Here is a 14929-nt window from a genome sequence, read left to right on the forward strand (position 1 = left end):
CCGGTTGGTTTTTATAATTACAACATCCGCCTGATGTAAGGTCAAATTACGAAAAAAATTCTCCTCTAGTTTGGATAATTACAATTATTCCTCAACTATGTATTGTTTTACAAAAAACCCCTCATTCAGTAGGTAAATTTGACACCGTAAGGGTGGATATGTAAGACAATACATAGTTAAGTGAGGTGGTTGTAATTATCCAAACATGATAGGGTTTTTTCTGTAATCTGTGTAATTTGACTTTACCTCAGGGTGACCGTAATTTGCGCATAATAGAATTCGATGATGGGGAGTAGAATTTATGATAATTATTTATTGCTTAAAGCCGAGGATGTTCGTAAATATCCTACATAATCAGTTTATGAAATTATAACTTAAAAGAACTTATTTATTTCCGGAAAAAAATGTTTAAATTCTATTGGATATTTTGAATATATAATATTATTTTCACAAAATAAAAAGGAAATTATATATAAATTAACACAAGACGTACAACGCACGTCTACTTTTATAGTTGGAAAAAAAAACCCAAGAAAGACGAGATATGTGGACCCTTTGCAGTGACCCACTGATAAATGAGTTCCAATAATTATTTTCTTACAAGAAATAATACGAATTCATTTCACACTACTTTTGAGAAGGAACTTGGAAGGATGGAATGTCTACTTCACATATAGTCTGAATCAGACAACTTACCGACACGTCACACCCTACTATTGTACATAGATCTAAGCTTCTTTTTTCTACTAAAAATGGAATATTCTCAAAGGAATAAAGGAATAAAGGCACGGGTTTTGTAATAAGTAGAGTGACGTCGTTTTGCGTTAGTTGGGACGACGTTGTTTCGCTAGCTACATAAGCATTAGTTGACATTAGTTACGTCCTATGATGCAAGGAAGCTTCAACTCACACGCATTTCCACTTTTCGGAAATGTTTCGGAGAACGAAACTCCATGACACCTGTCGGAGATGTTTCGGGGCTGTTTCCATAAATATTTAAAAGTTTTGGGGACGTCTTTGATAATAATGAAAAATTGAAAACACGTTTCCACACAAAATAAATCCAAATTTCATTTTAAATAAAAACTTCGAATTGCATACGCTTAAAAAAATCTTAAATATTATGGCTTCTTTTCAGTTCTAGTGGTGTTTTAATATTTTTGTAAATGTTAATTGCATACTAAAATAAATTTATATGCCTAGAATGTAATTTGGAATGATATTAAACATTATAGAATGTAATCTGAAAAATATTGTAATGTTTTTTTTTCCTTCAAAAGAAAACATTATAATATTTTTCAGAAATTATGAATGCACCCCTATATTTTTATTATTTATGCGTTTCATCCATGTTCTCGTATCCAACTTTTTGAAAAACGGAGTTTCGCCGTGTCTGTGCTACATAAGTTACGTCTGTTAGTATTAATTGCAGGAGTTGGTCATTAATGATATGTAATGCTATAAATAGCTGAAGGAATGAAGGAAGATATACATTTTTCCCATTTGATTTTATCCGTTTCAGATTTATCTTGTTTGTGCATTTTCTTCCCACTCTCACACGAGCACTTCCCACTTGCATCCTACCCTTCGGGTTGATCAATTGAGCACTTTGGGACATCACCGACAGGTAGGGGCGAAAGTCGGACGAAATGGAGATCGGAAATGATTTTCTCGGAAAATTTTCAAAATTGTTTGGAAATACAAAATGGCTTCCAATTTCTATTCCAAAAAATCGGAATGCAAAAATTCATTCCGATTACGGAATGGCTCGGAATCGGCAGAATTTCGGGATACATTAGTTTATAATCTCTTATTCCAAATTGGAATATAATGGAATGTTTGACAATATTTTTCTATTTTGTAAAAGAAAATTGCAGAAAAATCCAAAAGAGAGTTCGACAAAACGCAATAAATAAAAACACATGTAGAAACAACAAATTGAAGCATAGATTTTCTTATGAGGAAAAATTCAACATAAAGTTTCTGATACAAATTAATATTTTCTAAAGTTTTAATTTACTTGAACCTTCAGTATTTATTTTTTCATATAAAATATAACAAATTATATTATGGAATTACAAAATATATCATAAAATCATATAATATATTTCAAAAAACCACAAAAATATTCGGTACTAAAATCGGATCAAAAATCGGAATTTCCAGTAATTTTATTTACCATTCCAATTCAGTTCCAAATAAATTCAAAATAAATCGGAAACCGGAAATCATAACAATTCGCAATGAAAAAACGATTCCAAGTTCAGATATTTTCGTATTGGAATTGACATAATTCGGGAATTCCATTCCGCTTTCCACCCCTACCGGCAAGTTGTCATCGGAGCGGTGAAGAGTAGTAGGTCAGGGCATAACACGAAAATAAAAAACGAGTACCGAAAAGAAGAAGAAATCAAAATGTATCGATAATTCCGACTTATATAAGTTATAGTTTAAGTTAGCTCAATCGACTAGCTCTTCAAATCACATTTTACAACATGACATTGACAAGAATACTTCTATTATTCGACGAGTATACAAAGCTGTAAACTGATGCACATCCATACATTCTTTTTAAGCGCCTTACTAAAATTATGTTCGAAACTCTCTCTAAGAGAAATATACAAAGCATAATTTAATAATCAGAGAAACCTAGTCGGAATGTACTCGTTAATTCTAAGAGGGTAGCTGTAAAATTCCTCGTTTCTGCTATCTCCTTTTCGATGATGGAACGGAATCAACCATGGTAGCCCTCGTTCTTCGACAGTATGCCTGGCTTCAAGTGTATTGTCCAGAATCGTTCCCACTGTCAGCGCCACGGTAGGCGGTGACGAAAATATTGTATTCAATATATCATTAAACTGCACAAAAAAATAAATAAAAAATATTGTATTTAATAGATAAAAAAATTGCATTTTATTATATGAAAGAAAGGGCAAATTACGGCCACCCCTTGAGGTATGGCCAAATTACGAAAAAACCGCTCTTGTTTGGGTAATTACAGCCACCCACTCAACTATGTATTATCTTACGAAAATACCCCTCCAGAGGTAAATTTAGGGATGTTAAATCGGTAACACCGAACCGAAATTTTGATACGCCAACATTTCATACTGTTTACCGAACTGTAATTACAGCCACCCCCGTCCTTTTAAATATTTTTACATAAAATTTATGTAATTCGGTTATTTATCGAACCAAATCGTATATTCAGTTCGGTAAACAGTATGAAATGTTGGGAAATTTCGGTTCGGTGTTACCGATTTAACATCCATAAATTTTCGGGGTATTTTTGTAAGATAATGCACAGTTGAGGGGAGTGGCTGTAATTACCCAAACAAGAGGGGGTTTTCGTAATTCGACCATAACTCAGGGGGTTGGCCGTAAAAGAAATGTAGAAAGAAGACAAATGCATAAATAATTTATTATTACCCATCCCCCATTTGTTCTGACAGGTCCATGTCCAGCTCCGTCGGTGTTCGTGATGAAATATTGAGGTATCGAAATACCCAAGAAAAGTGAGATGCCCAATATGTAGATATTCCTCATCGAATTGTTGTTTGTGAATTGTATAAACGAAATCCCGATAGCAGCTGTCGGAACAAAAAGTGAGAAACTAGTGACATTCGTGTAAGAAGAAAAAAAAAACGAAAAAAAAGAGTTGAATTACTCACCAACAATACCGTATAAGATACAGTATATGGCGGCAAATATTGGCAGAGGAATCGATGCAAAAAAGGCTCCGAATTTACCTGCAATGATAGAGTTCTCGGTTATGAAATCCGTTGTATCTTTTCTCCCTCTTCGATTTTTTTTCCGTTTTTATTCCCAAGTTTCTTAGCTCAACCAATTAAGAAACAAGTAAAGAAAAAAAAGAATATATAGAGTTGACGAACCGAATATGGAGAAAAAGATCATGAAAGCGGTTGATATTTGAACAACTCTTCTGCTCCCGACACGAGTTAGTCCCAATAGGCCGACGTTTTCACTGCAGAAATCAAGATCCAAGACCAGTCAACATATGTATTTTGTATAAAGAAATTAACTTTACAGTAGAGGCAGTATAAAGTGAAATTGGAATGAAACTACTGCATGTAGGGGTGGAAATTGGGACGGAATTTCCGAATTCGGCCAATTCCGATCCGAATATTTCCTATTTTTGGAACAATATTTTGTATTTCAAATTTTGAAAGTTCCGATCTTCGATCCGATCTTAATTTCCGAAAGTTTCAAAAAAAAAATGTCGAACATTTTAGAATATCTATATTATTATGTATTTTATATCAAAGGTAACTCTGAAAAAATGGAATTCCGATCATAAAATTTCCGATTTGGAACGATTTTTTTCATTCCAGTTTCCAATCCTTTTGATTTGTTTTGGAGTTAGCTTTCCATTTCCGGAAAAAAAATGGACTTTTTTTTCCAAAAGTAGTACTAGTCTAATTCCGATCTGAAAATTTCCAATTTGGAACAAGTTCTTTCATTCCAGTTTCGAATTTCTTCGATTTGTTTTGGGACATAATTGGAATTAGTTTTCCTTTTCCGGGAAAAAAAATGGACTTTTTTTCCAAAGTACTACTAGTTGAATTCCGAATTCCGAATTCCGATCCGTTGAATTTCGAGCACTAATTGCAGGAGTAGATGAAAAGATAAACTAGATTCTTACACGGAAGCAGTAGTACCAGCAGCAGCACCAAATATCCCTTCAAGCAGCTGTCCTATACCCTGAAACACAGCGTTTTGTTCCAAAAGAAAAACGTGTCAAAAAAAAAATAATATTAAAAAAAAAGAAGCGTGATCGGAACTTTCCGGACCTGCAGACCGATGCTCCTGCTCAGCACATGCCCCGGAGGTGAAGTAGCACCCGCAAGTCGTGCAGCAGCATAAAATGTTCCAGTGGACTACACAATACACACAACAAATAAAAAATCGTAATTTAAAAAGGACAAGAAGGGCATAATAGTCATTTTAGAGGTAGAGAAAAAAAACGAACTAACCTCGGCAGAAGAAACGAGTGCAGCTCCCATCATCCCAAATACATGGCTAGCTCTGAATATAGGTGTACCCCACTGAAATGGATACGGAATCTTGATCCTATAATAATAATAATAATAAAATAAAATTAAAAAAAAAAAAAAAAGAAAATCAAGAAACACGTAAAATGAGGAAACATATAGACCATGAAGCGGATGACATGAGAAAAGAGCGATCGGTTCGGCAGCTTAATTTGGTTTGTTGCTTGACGTTGTTGTAAGCACCTGCAACTGTAAGAATTGCAGCGAAAGCCCAAACGAGCGCAGTGCACACAAGCAAAGCGTATCTCTCGAGCATCGGCCGAGCGATTGGATGTATGTGTTGCAAGTACTGCACATCATTGCATGGTTATTACTGTACCCTTCATTTAGAAGAAACTAGTTGCCAATACCACGTGATTCGTATAATTTTAGTAAATTGCTTCGTAATTTAATCGACCAAAATTAGCATTACAAATATTTAATGAAAAATCTAAACAATACAGAATTATTCCAAAAATTCAAAGTTGACATGATGATATGAAGACGGAGAGCATAATGTAATTACATTAATTGTGACATCAATTGCATTTACCGAACTAACCATAGTCAATCCATCCAATTGAACTTAGTAACACGGGTAATAATAGGTTAGGGTAAATTACGGTCACCCCATGAGGTAGGGTCAAATTACGAAAACACCCCTCATGTTAGGGTAATTACAACTACCCATCAACTATGAACCTTCTTACACGTCCACTCTTATGTTGTCAAATTCAGTAGAATCTTCTAAATTCCGTAGAATGTTTGTACTCATTTTGTGCAAAAATACAGTTTCTGAATGTGAATGCACCACAATCTGATAGTTACAAGCCAAGAGACGCATCTTATGATCATAATCTAGAAGATTCCGTTAAATTTGACACCGCAAGAGTGAACGTGTAAGAAGATTTATAGTTGAGGGGTGGTAATTACCCAAACATGAGGGGTTTTTTTTTCTTTTTTTTTTTGGTGTAATTTGACTTTATCTAAGGGGTGGCCGTAATTTACCCTAATATGTTATATCACATAAAAGTTAAGAAACAGAAAACCCATGCTTTCATGGTAATGAATCCATACTTCAACTTACCGGTAGGGGTATAATAGTCATAAAAAGTTAAGAAACACAAAAAATATTCTTTTAAAGGTATTGAAAGATAGATATAAAGATGATTTCTTACTTGTTGAGAGACGACGAGGAGGATCAACATTGGTAGACCAATTTCCACACAATTACCGAGCTGTAAGACGACACGATAAAATACAGATATAAATACAAATAATGTTTCTCATGTTTATAATTGATCTTAATCGACGAAATTTAATGAATAAAATTTCGTTACCTGTGGGAATCCCCTCGAAAATAAGCCGAGTCCCACCACACAGACAGCTGGTACTAAAACCACTGGGCTGAAGAACCTGTTAAATGTACAAACTTTAAGTACAGAGAAAAGGAAGGACCAGTGTAGAAATCACGGAATTAGCCCTGAAGTTGCGACGTCAAGAAAAGACGGACGGAAAAAAAATACTAAAATGGTATTTTATATTACCTAGTAAGGTTTCCCCAGGCGTTGCTGTAACCGAGTATAATGTTCACAAACGATGATATTATAAGCGACCCTTGAATGGCTCTCATGGTGTGACTGAATCTCTGCGAAGATTTAAGAATAATATAGTTTGTAATAACAAAAAGAACAGTACATAGTTTATTCACTTGATCAGTAAGAGAATCGAGGAGGGGAAATACTAAATCAGCACCTTAAACAAAATTTGCAATTCACCGATACATTACGAATTATTTATCAAGGCTAAAAAGACGGTACTGCATTTTAGGACAAGATTCATTGAACTTGAAAGCATTTTAGGACAAGAACTAGAGATTCTATAGTTATGCTATAACGATTATTAAAAAAATAAAAGAAAAGCAACCCGAGTATCTACAGATTTTTTTAGGGTGGCCTAGATACGACAAAATCAAAACGTAGGTGAACTTACAATAACGGGTAAATAGCACTTAACTCCCCCGTGGTTACAAGTTTTGGCAGATGACCCCTTGTGCTTGTAATATCAGCACATAACCCCCCCTGCAACCCCGCGCGGTTGATGGGGTAGTTTCCATTTGTTTTTCCGTCAAACTTAACTGCGTCAAACTTAACTGCATGTGTCAAACATTTTTTTTTTTTTTTTTGCAGATGACCCCTTGTGCTTTCATTTTCCCTTTCATTTTTGTCCCTTTCATTTTTGCTGATAACCCCCTTGAAGTTGGACACACGCGCTTAAGTTTAACGGAAAAACTAACAGAAGCTACCCCATAAACCACAAGGGAGTTATGTGCTGATATTACGAATACAAGAGGGTCATTTGCAAAAGCTTGTAACTATAGAGAGGTTAAGTGCTATTTACCCTAAAATACGATTTCCAATTTATTTCTAATACAGCATTATTGGTAAATATCATTATTAGTGATCATTAGTACTATATGATTATCTGTATCGGAATAAGAAGTATTTAACTACACTTAATATGATTGCTCGATGCACGGTGATCATAGACGATAGATCATACGTCAAGGAAAAGAAAAAAAATATATTTCGACACGTGCAAGACAAAAATATCAACTCCCTCGCAATTATTACACGATTACTATAATCTATACAGCACACAATTAAAGAATATATATACCTCGTGCTCGTTCGTGAAATCACTGTCGGATAAATCATTGATAATTGACAATACTGATATAACGTAAGCAAATGACGGGCCCATCACTGTCGGAAGACGCGTGCCGAACCATGTCTGCAGAAGTGTATTTATTCCCGACATAAAGAGCAATGATTGGATGACCCGAGCTTTATCACCCTGAATATAAGATTTTTTTTTTCTCCGAAGTTTAGATTACCTTAAAAAACATGTAATAAATTACTATAATTGCTCTGCTAAATGAACTTACGGGGCCGCCACCCATTCGAGGTACGAGTACAGAGGCGATCATAACTGTTGTTCCGAGCATGACGATGTAGTGTTGGAAAGCTAGCACAACCGTTTGCACTGCAATAATCGAAATGTACAATTAAATATAGGTGAATTTATCATGGGTAAAAATATTATCTTGGAACGAAAAATGATTTTTTTCTACGATTTTATGCACAAGGAAATTGGTGGGAAAAGCTTGCCGATGACGCAGTGGGGAAGCCAGTGTAGGGCTAGAGGGGGCCATGGCCCCCCTCAAATTTTAATTTTCTTTACTACTATATATGTATATTTAATTTTTTTTTTTTTGTATTGTGCTCCTATAATTTTTAACAATTTAGTTTTATCTTTAAAATAAAATTAATTATTTTTAATTAAAGAGAACAAAAAAAAATGAGTGTAACAAGTTGGATAAGGAAGTTCCGAATTGGAACTCGGAATCGGGGCGACTCCACTCTCAATTAAAAAACTTTCCACTGTATTATACCTTTATATTTATTTAAGCCATTCAATTTTTCTAATTTAGTCACCCAAATTCAAATTAATTAAAAAAAAAGTCCTAAAAGTTTTTCTTTTACCTATCTCACTTTTTAATGTATATTCGGACCCAGTGATAAAATCCTGGCTTCGCCACTGCCGATGGACAAGACTATCATTTTCAGACACAATAAATTAGCACATATTTCTTCAATTCTTTTTCGATCTTTTCTTAAGTTACAAATCGAACCCAGAAATATAAAATTCATAAATTGCTTAAAAGTCCACTCAAACAGACATGCAAGTTGGGAAAAGCTAGATATTTTACAAGACTGTATTTTTCAGGCGCAACAAATTAGTTATTAATTTTTCAATATTTTCTTAAATTACAAATCGAACCCATAAATATCTAAAAATCACAAACCATGCGTAATTGAGCTTAAAAATCAATTAATTTTTTTAAAGAAAAAAAAAAGCAGAGTGCTAACCCCAAGAAGGATTGGAGTGGATGCAGTAATGGAGCTGAAGGAGCTGCTCTTGGGGTGGGTAAACAGTTCCTCTAGCAGAACCAAGCGGCGGCGGCGGCGCCAGATTCGGCGGCGCCTGGTGGTGGTGGTGGTGATGCTCCGTTTCCACCATCTTTCCCCACTGTCGTTACTGTAGTATTATGGGGTTTTTTTTCACCAGAACTGGATTCCAAGAATCACCGACACCTGAAATCTTGATTTACTTGAAAAGGTGGAATTTCTTTTTATAAAAATTGCAAAAAAGAAAGATTACAGAAATAAGAAAGAAAAATAAAATAAAATAATATTATTGTACGGGTCAGATGGTTATTAAATGCCCACCAGTTATTACACTGTACACTTCTTTTTTTTCTTGCATATATATGATGAGAGGGAAGAAAGTAGATACACCGAGGCTGGATTTGGTTTCAGTGAGCGCGAGTGATTGATGAGAGAGAGAGAGAGAGAGAGAGGAGGGAAAGGAGGTTTGATTACGTTAAGGTTTTGTCCCTTTCTAGGAACATAAACGCATGGGTGGTGGGTGCCGCGTGAGACCACGAACTTCGAGGTTTTTTGAGTTCCGAAAATGCCCCTTCAGTCCTGTCTCTATCACAGTTTTACCCCTCCGTGGCATCTACTATATTTGGACTCACAGGTCCTTACATTCATGGTGTTTTTTTTTTTTTGTGTTTTTACATGTTAGGTTTTGTTTGGTCTGGGAGATTAATTATTATTAGGGTAACAATCACTTTTCTGGGATATGGCTTTAATTACCCAAACAGGAGAGAGGTTTTCGTAATTTGACCATAACTTAGGGTGACCGTATTTTACTTTTATTATTAATTAAAAAGAAAATTATAATTTTCATCCCTCAAATTTTGCATCAATTTCTCATTTGACCGCCCATATTTATAAAAAACTTATTTTGTCCCTCATGTTTGACAATTTCAACACTTTTAGTGATTCTCGTCAATTTTTAGTTAGTAACAATGAAATCAAGCGTGTGCTTTTTTGCGGAACACAGTAGACCAAATGTGTAATTGGCACAAATTTGAGGAGTAAACTGCAAAAACTACCCCTGTATAATCTCGAAATAACAAAAACCCCCCTGTGATAAATAAACTAGCAAAAACCTCCCCTGTGAAATTATTTAAATAGCAAAAACCCCCCTATGGAACTATTTGAGGGTTGACTTGATATAAAAAGACACAAATACCCCTGGAGTCTTGCAATTAATAAATTCTTATATTTTATAAATATTTTAATTATTTTATTTAAAAAATAATCAATTTAGTTGTTTACTATTTTTTTTAATTTCTAAACAAACAAATTAAAAAGAATAAATATAAATACATTTTGAGGGACAATTTTGTCATTTCAAGTCTAAAAAATCAGCTAGGGGGGATTCTGCCTTTGACTAAATTTCACAGGGGGGTTTTTGCTAGTTTATTTATCATAGGGAGGTTTTCGCTATTTCGAGATAACACAGGGATAGTTTTTGCAGTTTACTCCAAATTTGAGGGGTGCAAACTATAATTTTTTCCATTAACTAAATAATTAAATTTGTTTGACATTATGTATCCTCAATAATATCGGGTAGACCCACAAATATATAATAAGAACACGAAGAAAATACTTCAAATTTCATTATTTTATATAAGGTAAAATATTTCATTTTCTATTTCAGATATATTTCTTATTCCGTTGCCGCTACTGAATTAATAGTAGACGTTAGTAACATATTTAGTTAACAAAATTCAAAGTAATTTAGATTCAAAGCAAAAATTGAATTCGACAAAATAATAAAATGCAATTATTCAATAAATTAGAAGAAAAATACATTTTTATTCTTAAAGTAACACATAATGAAATTAGATAATTCCAATAAAAAAATGAAGTTAGAAAATTATAAAATTATAGACTTTATGAGAAAAATACATCAAGTTCCAAGTTCTTATAAATTTTTTTTTTTTTTTTTTGAGAATCAAGTTCTTATAAATTTACTACTGGAAAAAATCATTTAGTTTGAAGTTAGATAATTCCAAACTAAATGATTGGTTCATTACTATAAAATTAGTGTAATCCAATACAATTTGACCCATCCAGCCTAACAAATAGAATGTTCATTTTGAACCAAGAATTTAATTGCATTATTTTAAAGATAAACTAATTAACAATAAAGTAGTTCAACAAGCCTATTAAATATATATTGGATAAACCTTCATTAGTCAACAAACAAAAGTAAGTGGTTGTCTACATTCTGAAGTTGATTTTTATTAAAAATAATATTTTACTAGGTTTTTACCATGTTGGTTAAATTCTTTATATCTAAATCATGTCTAAATCATAGATAAAGTGTTAATTAAGATTTAAGACAGATTAGTATTACCACTCACACACTTTTCAACTCTTTTGCCCACCTTTTTGTCTGCCATTAGCAACCAAAATACAAAGTAATTGTATATATATATATACTTTTTATTTATAGCAACTTAAACCCAAAATATCAGAACAAGATATTAAATATTAATTTTGATATTTAATATTTTATTTTGATACTTGTATAAATTTATTTGTTGCTCAAACCCTGATTGTTAATTAGAAATAAATAAAATGATTACATATTTAATTGCCACAAGTAATTTTCTAAGTGGTCATTTAGGTGGTTAAATTTGTAACTCACATTTATTATTATTTCTCTGGGATGGATTTTTACATCGCAAGTTGTTAAATATCAAAATGTATTTTATAACTATGTCGAGAAGATTTATAAGAGAGACACCATTCAAATCAAATTTAATTAGATGTGAGTCACAATCCTAATTTTAATTTTTTAATCAAACTTATATTTTAAACAATTTGACGGACATTCTAATTTTTTTTTATCCCTAACGAACGTACCGTTACTTTATTAGTTACGCGAGTTTGGAAATAAATCAGGTTCCTTATCTTTCCTCTATCTTCTTCTTGATTCTTCCCCCAAATTCTGATTTCAAAATTTTCCTAAAGTTTTTTAAATGAACTTGACAATAGTTTTTCAATTCCAATTTTGTTTTCCCTACTTCAAAAGTACTCCCTCTTTCGATCTTTTGTTTTTATATTTCTAATGAAGCATTAATTCCATATTTTTGTTTTAATTTCACCACTTTTCACTCTTAATTAGTTAGTCGATAAAAAATTAATAACAAGGGGTAAAATAGTAATTTCCATATTTTCTTCTATTACATTCTATACATATTTATTAAATTTTTTATATATATGAACAACCAAAAAAAACATCATATAGTATGAGATGGATCTGATCTATCCAATTCACACCTTTAATTACAACTTTGAATTTCTAGATGCATGGCCATAGTGTTTAGAAGTGGCAAATAATGGTAATTTGGTACAATTATAACTCTAATTTAGGGAATATGCATGTGGGGCGGTGGATATATATAGCTTACGGATCAAGGATATTTAAAAATTCGCGCCAGCACGTGATAGATGCATGGCGTGTGGGGACTAGTCACCTAGCGGCTAGCAAGTACCTACGTAGCAATTCTTTAATATTTTAATTAATTAATATATGATAAAACCTTTTTACTTATTTATATATTTAATTGTTCTCTGCACTCTGGCTCTGCTCCATTTACTAATTAATATATTTTAAATGGAAATAATATCTTTCTTTTGTATTCTTTGCAAAGTGGTTTTATTTTATATACTTGAAAAGAATGTTGATGGGGGAGGTGAAAATGTTAAGATTGTTGTGGAATATAAAATATAGTAGTAAATATTTATATAATATATATAGAATAACATAAATTAGCTTTACAATTTAACAAAAACAAGTTGTTCTCGTATAGTACAAGCACAAAAATTATGTGCCGTGGAATTGAAAGCCTTTTTCTGTATAGAGATATATATAAGTGAGATATAAGACATATGTTGAATAAAAACTACTGTATTGTGTTGAAGAAATTGTGTTTTATTACAAACATAATTACAAGCTTAGTCACAATGCCAAGATATACATAAAAGAGAGAGTGACACTACAAAAGCTTAGTCAATATTTACCCAAACTTAGTGCACAAGTCTACTATAAGATATATTACAAGATAGATATATCACAACACTCCCCCTTAGACGAAGCACTATTTGTAACAACTGAAAATTGGATGAGTAAAAATGTGTATGTATGCCTCATTAAAAACCTCAAGCCGAAAAACCCAATGAGACAAAACCCGGTCGAAAGGGAAAAATAGTGCATATCTCAAATCCAAGTCACGTGCATAAGCTGCCTCGTTAAAAACCTTTGCTGGAAAACCCAATGAGACAAAACCAGTCAAAGGGAAAAAAGAGTGCAGCGCACAATTACTCCCCCTAAAATGAGTATTATAGCCTTAGAGACGGCTGTCAATCTTGCTTCATATTGGCTCTTCTCATTCCAATATTGTACACCAAATTTTCAAATGTAGAAGTTGGCAAGGATTTTGTAAACAAATCAGCAAGATTGTCACATGAGCGAATTTGTTGGACATCAATTTCGCCATTCTTCTGAAGCTCGTGTGTATGAAAGAACTTTGGTGATATATGCTTGGTCCTATCACCTTTTATGTATCCGCCATTTGTTTGTGCTATGCAAGCAGCATTATCTTCATAAATGATAGTGGGCGTATTTGTAACTGGATTTAATTGGCAGGAATTTCGTATATGTGATATGACTGATCTTAACCAAACACATTCTCTGCCAGCCTCACAAAGTGCTATTATTTCAGAATGGTTTGAGGAGGTGGCTACCAATGTCTGTTTGGTAGATCGCCAAGATATACCTGCACCATTGTAACAAAACAAATATCCAGTTTGTGAGCGAGCTTTGTGTGGATCAGATCTATATCCCGCGTCGGCATAACCAACTAACCCTTGGTTAGTTGCATTCTTTGAATAAAATAATCCTAAATCTGCAGTACCACGGAGATATCGAAAAATATGTTTAACACCATTCCAGTGTCTCCGGGTAGGCTCAGAACTGTATCGCGCAAGCACATTTACCGCAAAAGCGATATCAGGTCGAGTGCATTGTGCTAGATATATTAATGCTCCGATAGCATTGAGATACGGCACTTCAGGGCCAAGTATATCTTCATTAAATTCTTTAGGTCGGAACGGATCCTTTTCAGGATCTAAATTGCGCACAACTATAGGGGTGCTCAATGAATTGGAGTTTTCCATATTAAACTTTCTGAGCACTCGTTTAATATATGCAGATTGGTGTATAAGTATGCCGTTATCTTTATGATCAAGCTCAATACCAAGACAGAGTTTGGTTTTTCCAAGGTCCTTGACCTCAAACTCTTTCTTTAGATATTCAGCAGCATTGGCCAACTTTTCAGGAGTGCCAATGAGGTTCATGTCATCTACATAAACCGCAATAATAGCAAATTCGGTTTCTGTTCGTTTAATAAAAATGCATGGGCAAATGGGATCATTTTTATAACCTTCCCTGATAAGGTATTCACTCAATCTATAATACCACATTAGACCGGATTGCTTTAGACCATACAATGATATCTGTAATTTGATTGAATGCAGCTCACGATGAGCGCCAGAGTTTGGCATTTTAAATCCATCGGGAATTTTCATATAAATATCAGAATCTAGTGAACCATATAGATATGCTGTTACAACGTCCATTAGACGCATGTTCAGTCCCTCTTGGACGACCATATTGATAAGGAAACGGAAAGTGATCGTATCCATCACTGGTGAATACGTTTCATCATAATCAATCCCATGCCGCTGGGAGAAACCTTGAGCTACAAGGCGGGCTTTATATCGTGCAATTTCATTGTTCTCATTTTTTCTTACGGATAAATACCCATTTATACCCAACGGGTTTTACATTATCCGGAGTTTGAACGATTTGCCCGAATACTTTCCGTT

At 33.6% G+C, this 14929-nt stretch overlaps 1 protein-coding gene across 1 annotated transcript; it reads right to left on the bottom strand.

Annotated features, from left to right (window-relative positions):
* Positions 1-2501: 2501 nt before the first annotated feature.
* On the bottom strand, positions 2502-9499 carry PDE135 (Xanthine/uracil permease family protein). The gene is made up of 15 exons (XM_012996264.2): positions 9344-9499; positions 8984-9208; positions 7999-8096; positions 7731-7907; positions 6599-6699; positions 6392-6467; positions 6230-6289; positions 5177-5361; positions 4995-5091; positions 4812-4898; positions 4664-4722; positions 3894-3985; positions 3672-3749; positions 3430-3590; positions 2502-2858 (listed from the first exon to the last, which is right to left on the bottom strand). Exons 2-15 carry the CDS (start codon positions 9132-9134, stop codon positions 2640-2642), a joined length of 1641 nt encoding a protein of 546 aa, XP_012851718.1. The 5' UTR covers positions 9135-9208; positions 9344-9499; the 3' UTR covers positions 2502-2639.
* Between the last annotated feature and the right edge of the window lie 5430 nt (positions 9500-14929).

This window comes from Erythranthe guttata, chromosome 3 (assembly GCF_056151865.1).
Source record: "Erythranthe guttata isolate IM_541 chromosome 3, IM_541, whole genome shotgun sequence".
NCBI classification, from domain to species: Eukaryota; Viridiplantae; Streptophyta; class Magnoliopsida; order Lamiales; family Phrymaceae; genus Erythranthe; species Erythranthe guttata.

Excerpts from the sequence above, each read along its gene's own strand:
- PDE135 (XM_012996264.2), bottom strand. The coding sequence starts at position 9,134 with ATGGTGGAAACGGAGCATCACCACCACCACCACCAGGCGCCGCCGAAT. Across the intron at positions 6,468-6,598 it reads GCCTGGGGAAACCTTACTAG|GTTCTTCAGCCCAGTGGTTT; the intron begins GTAATATAAAAT and ends TACATTTAACAG. Across the intron at positions 5,092-5,176 it reads CTCATGTCATCCGCTTCATG|GATCAAGATTCCGTATCCAT; the intron begins GTCTATATGTTT and ends TTATTATTATAG.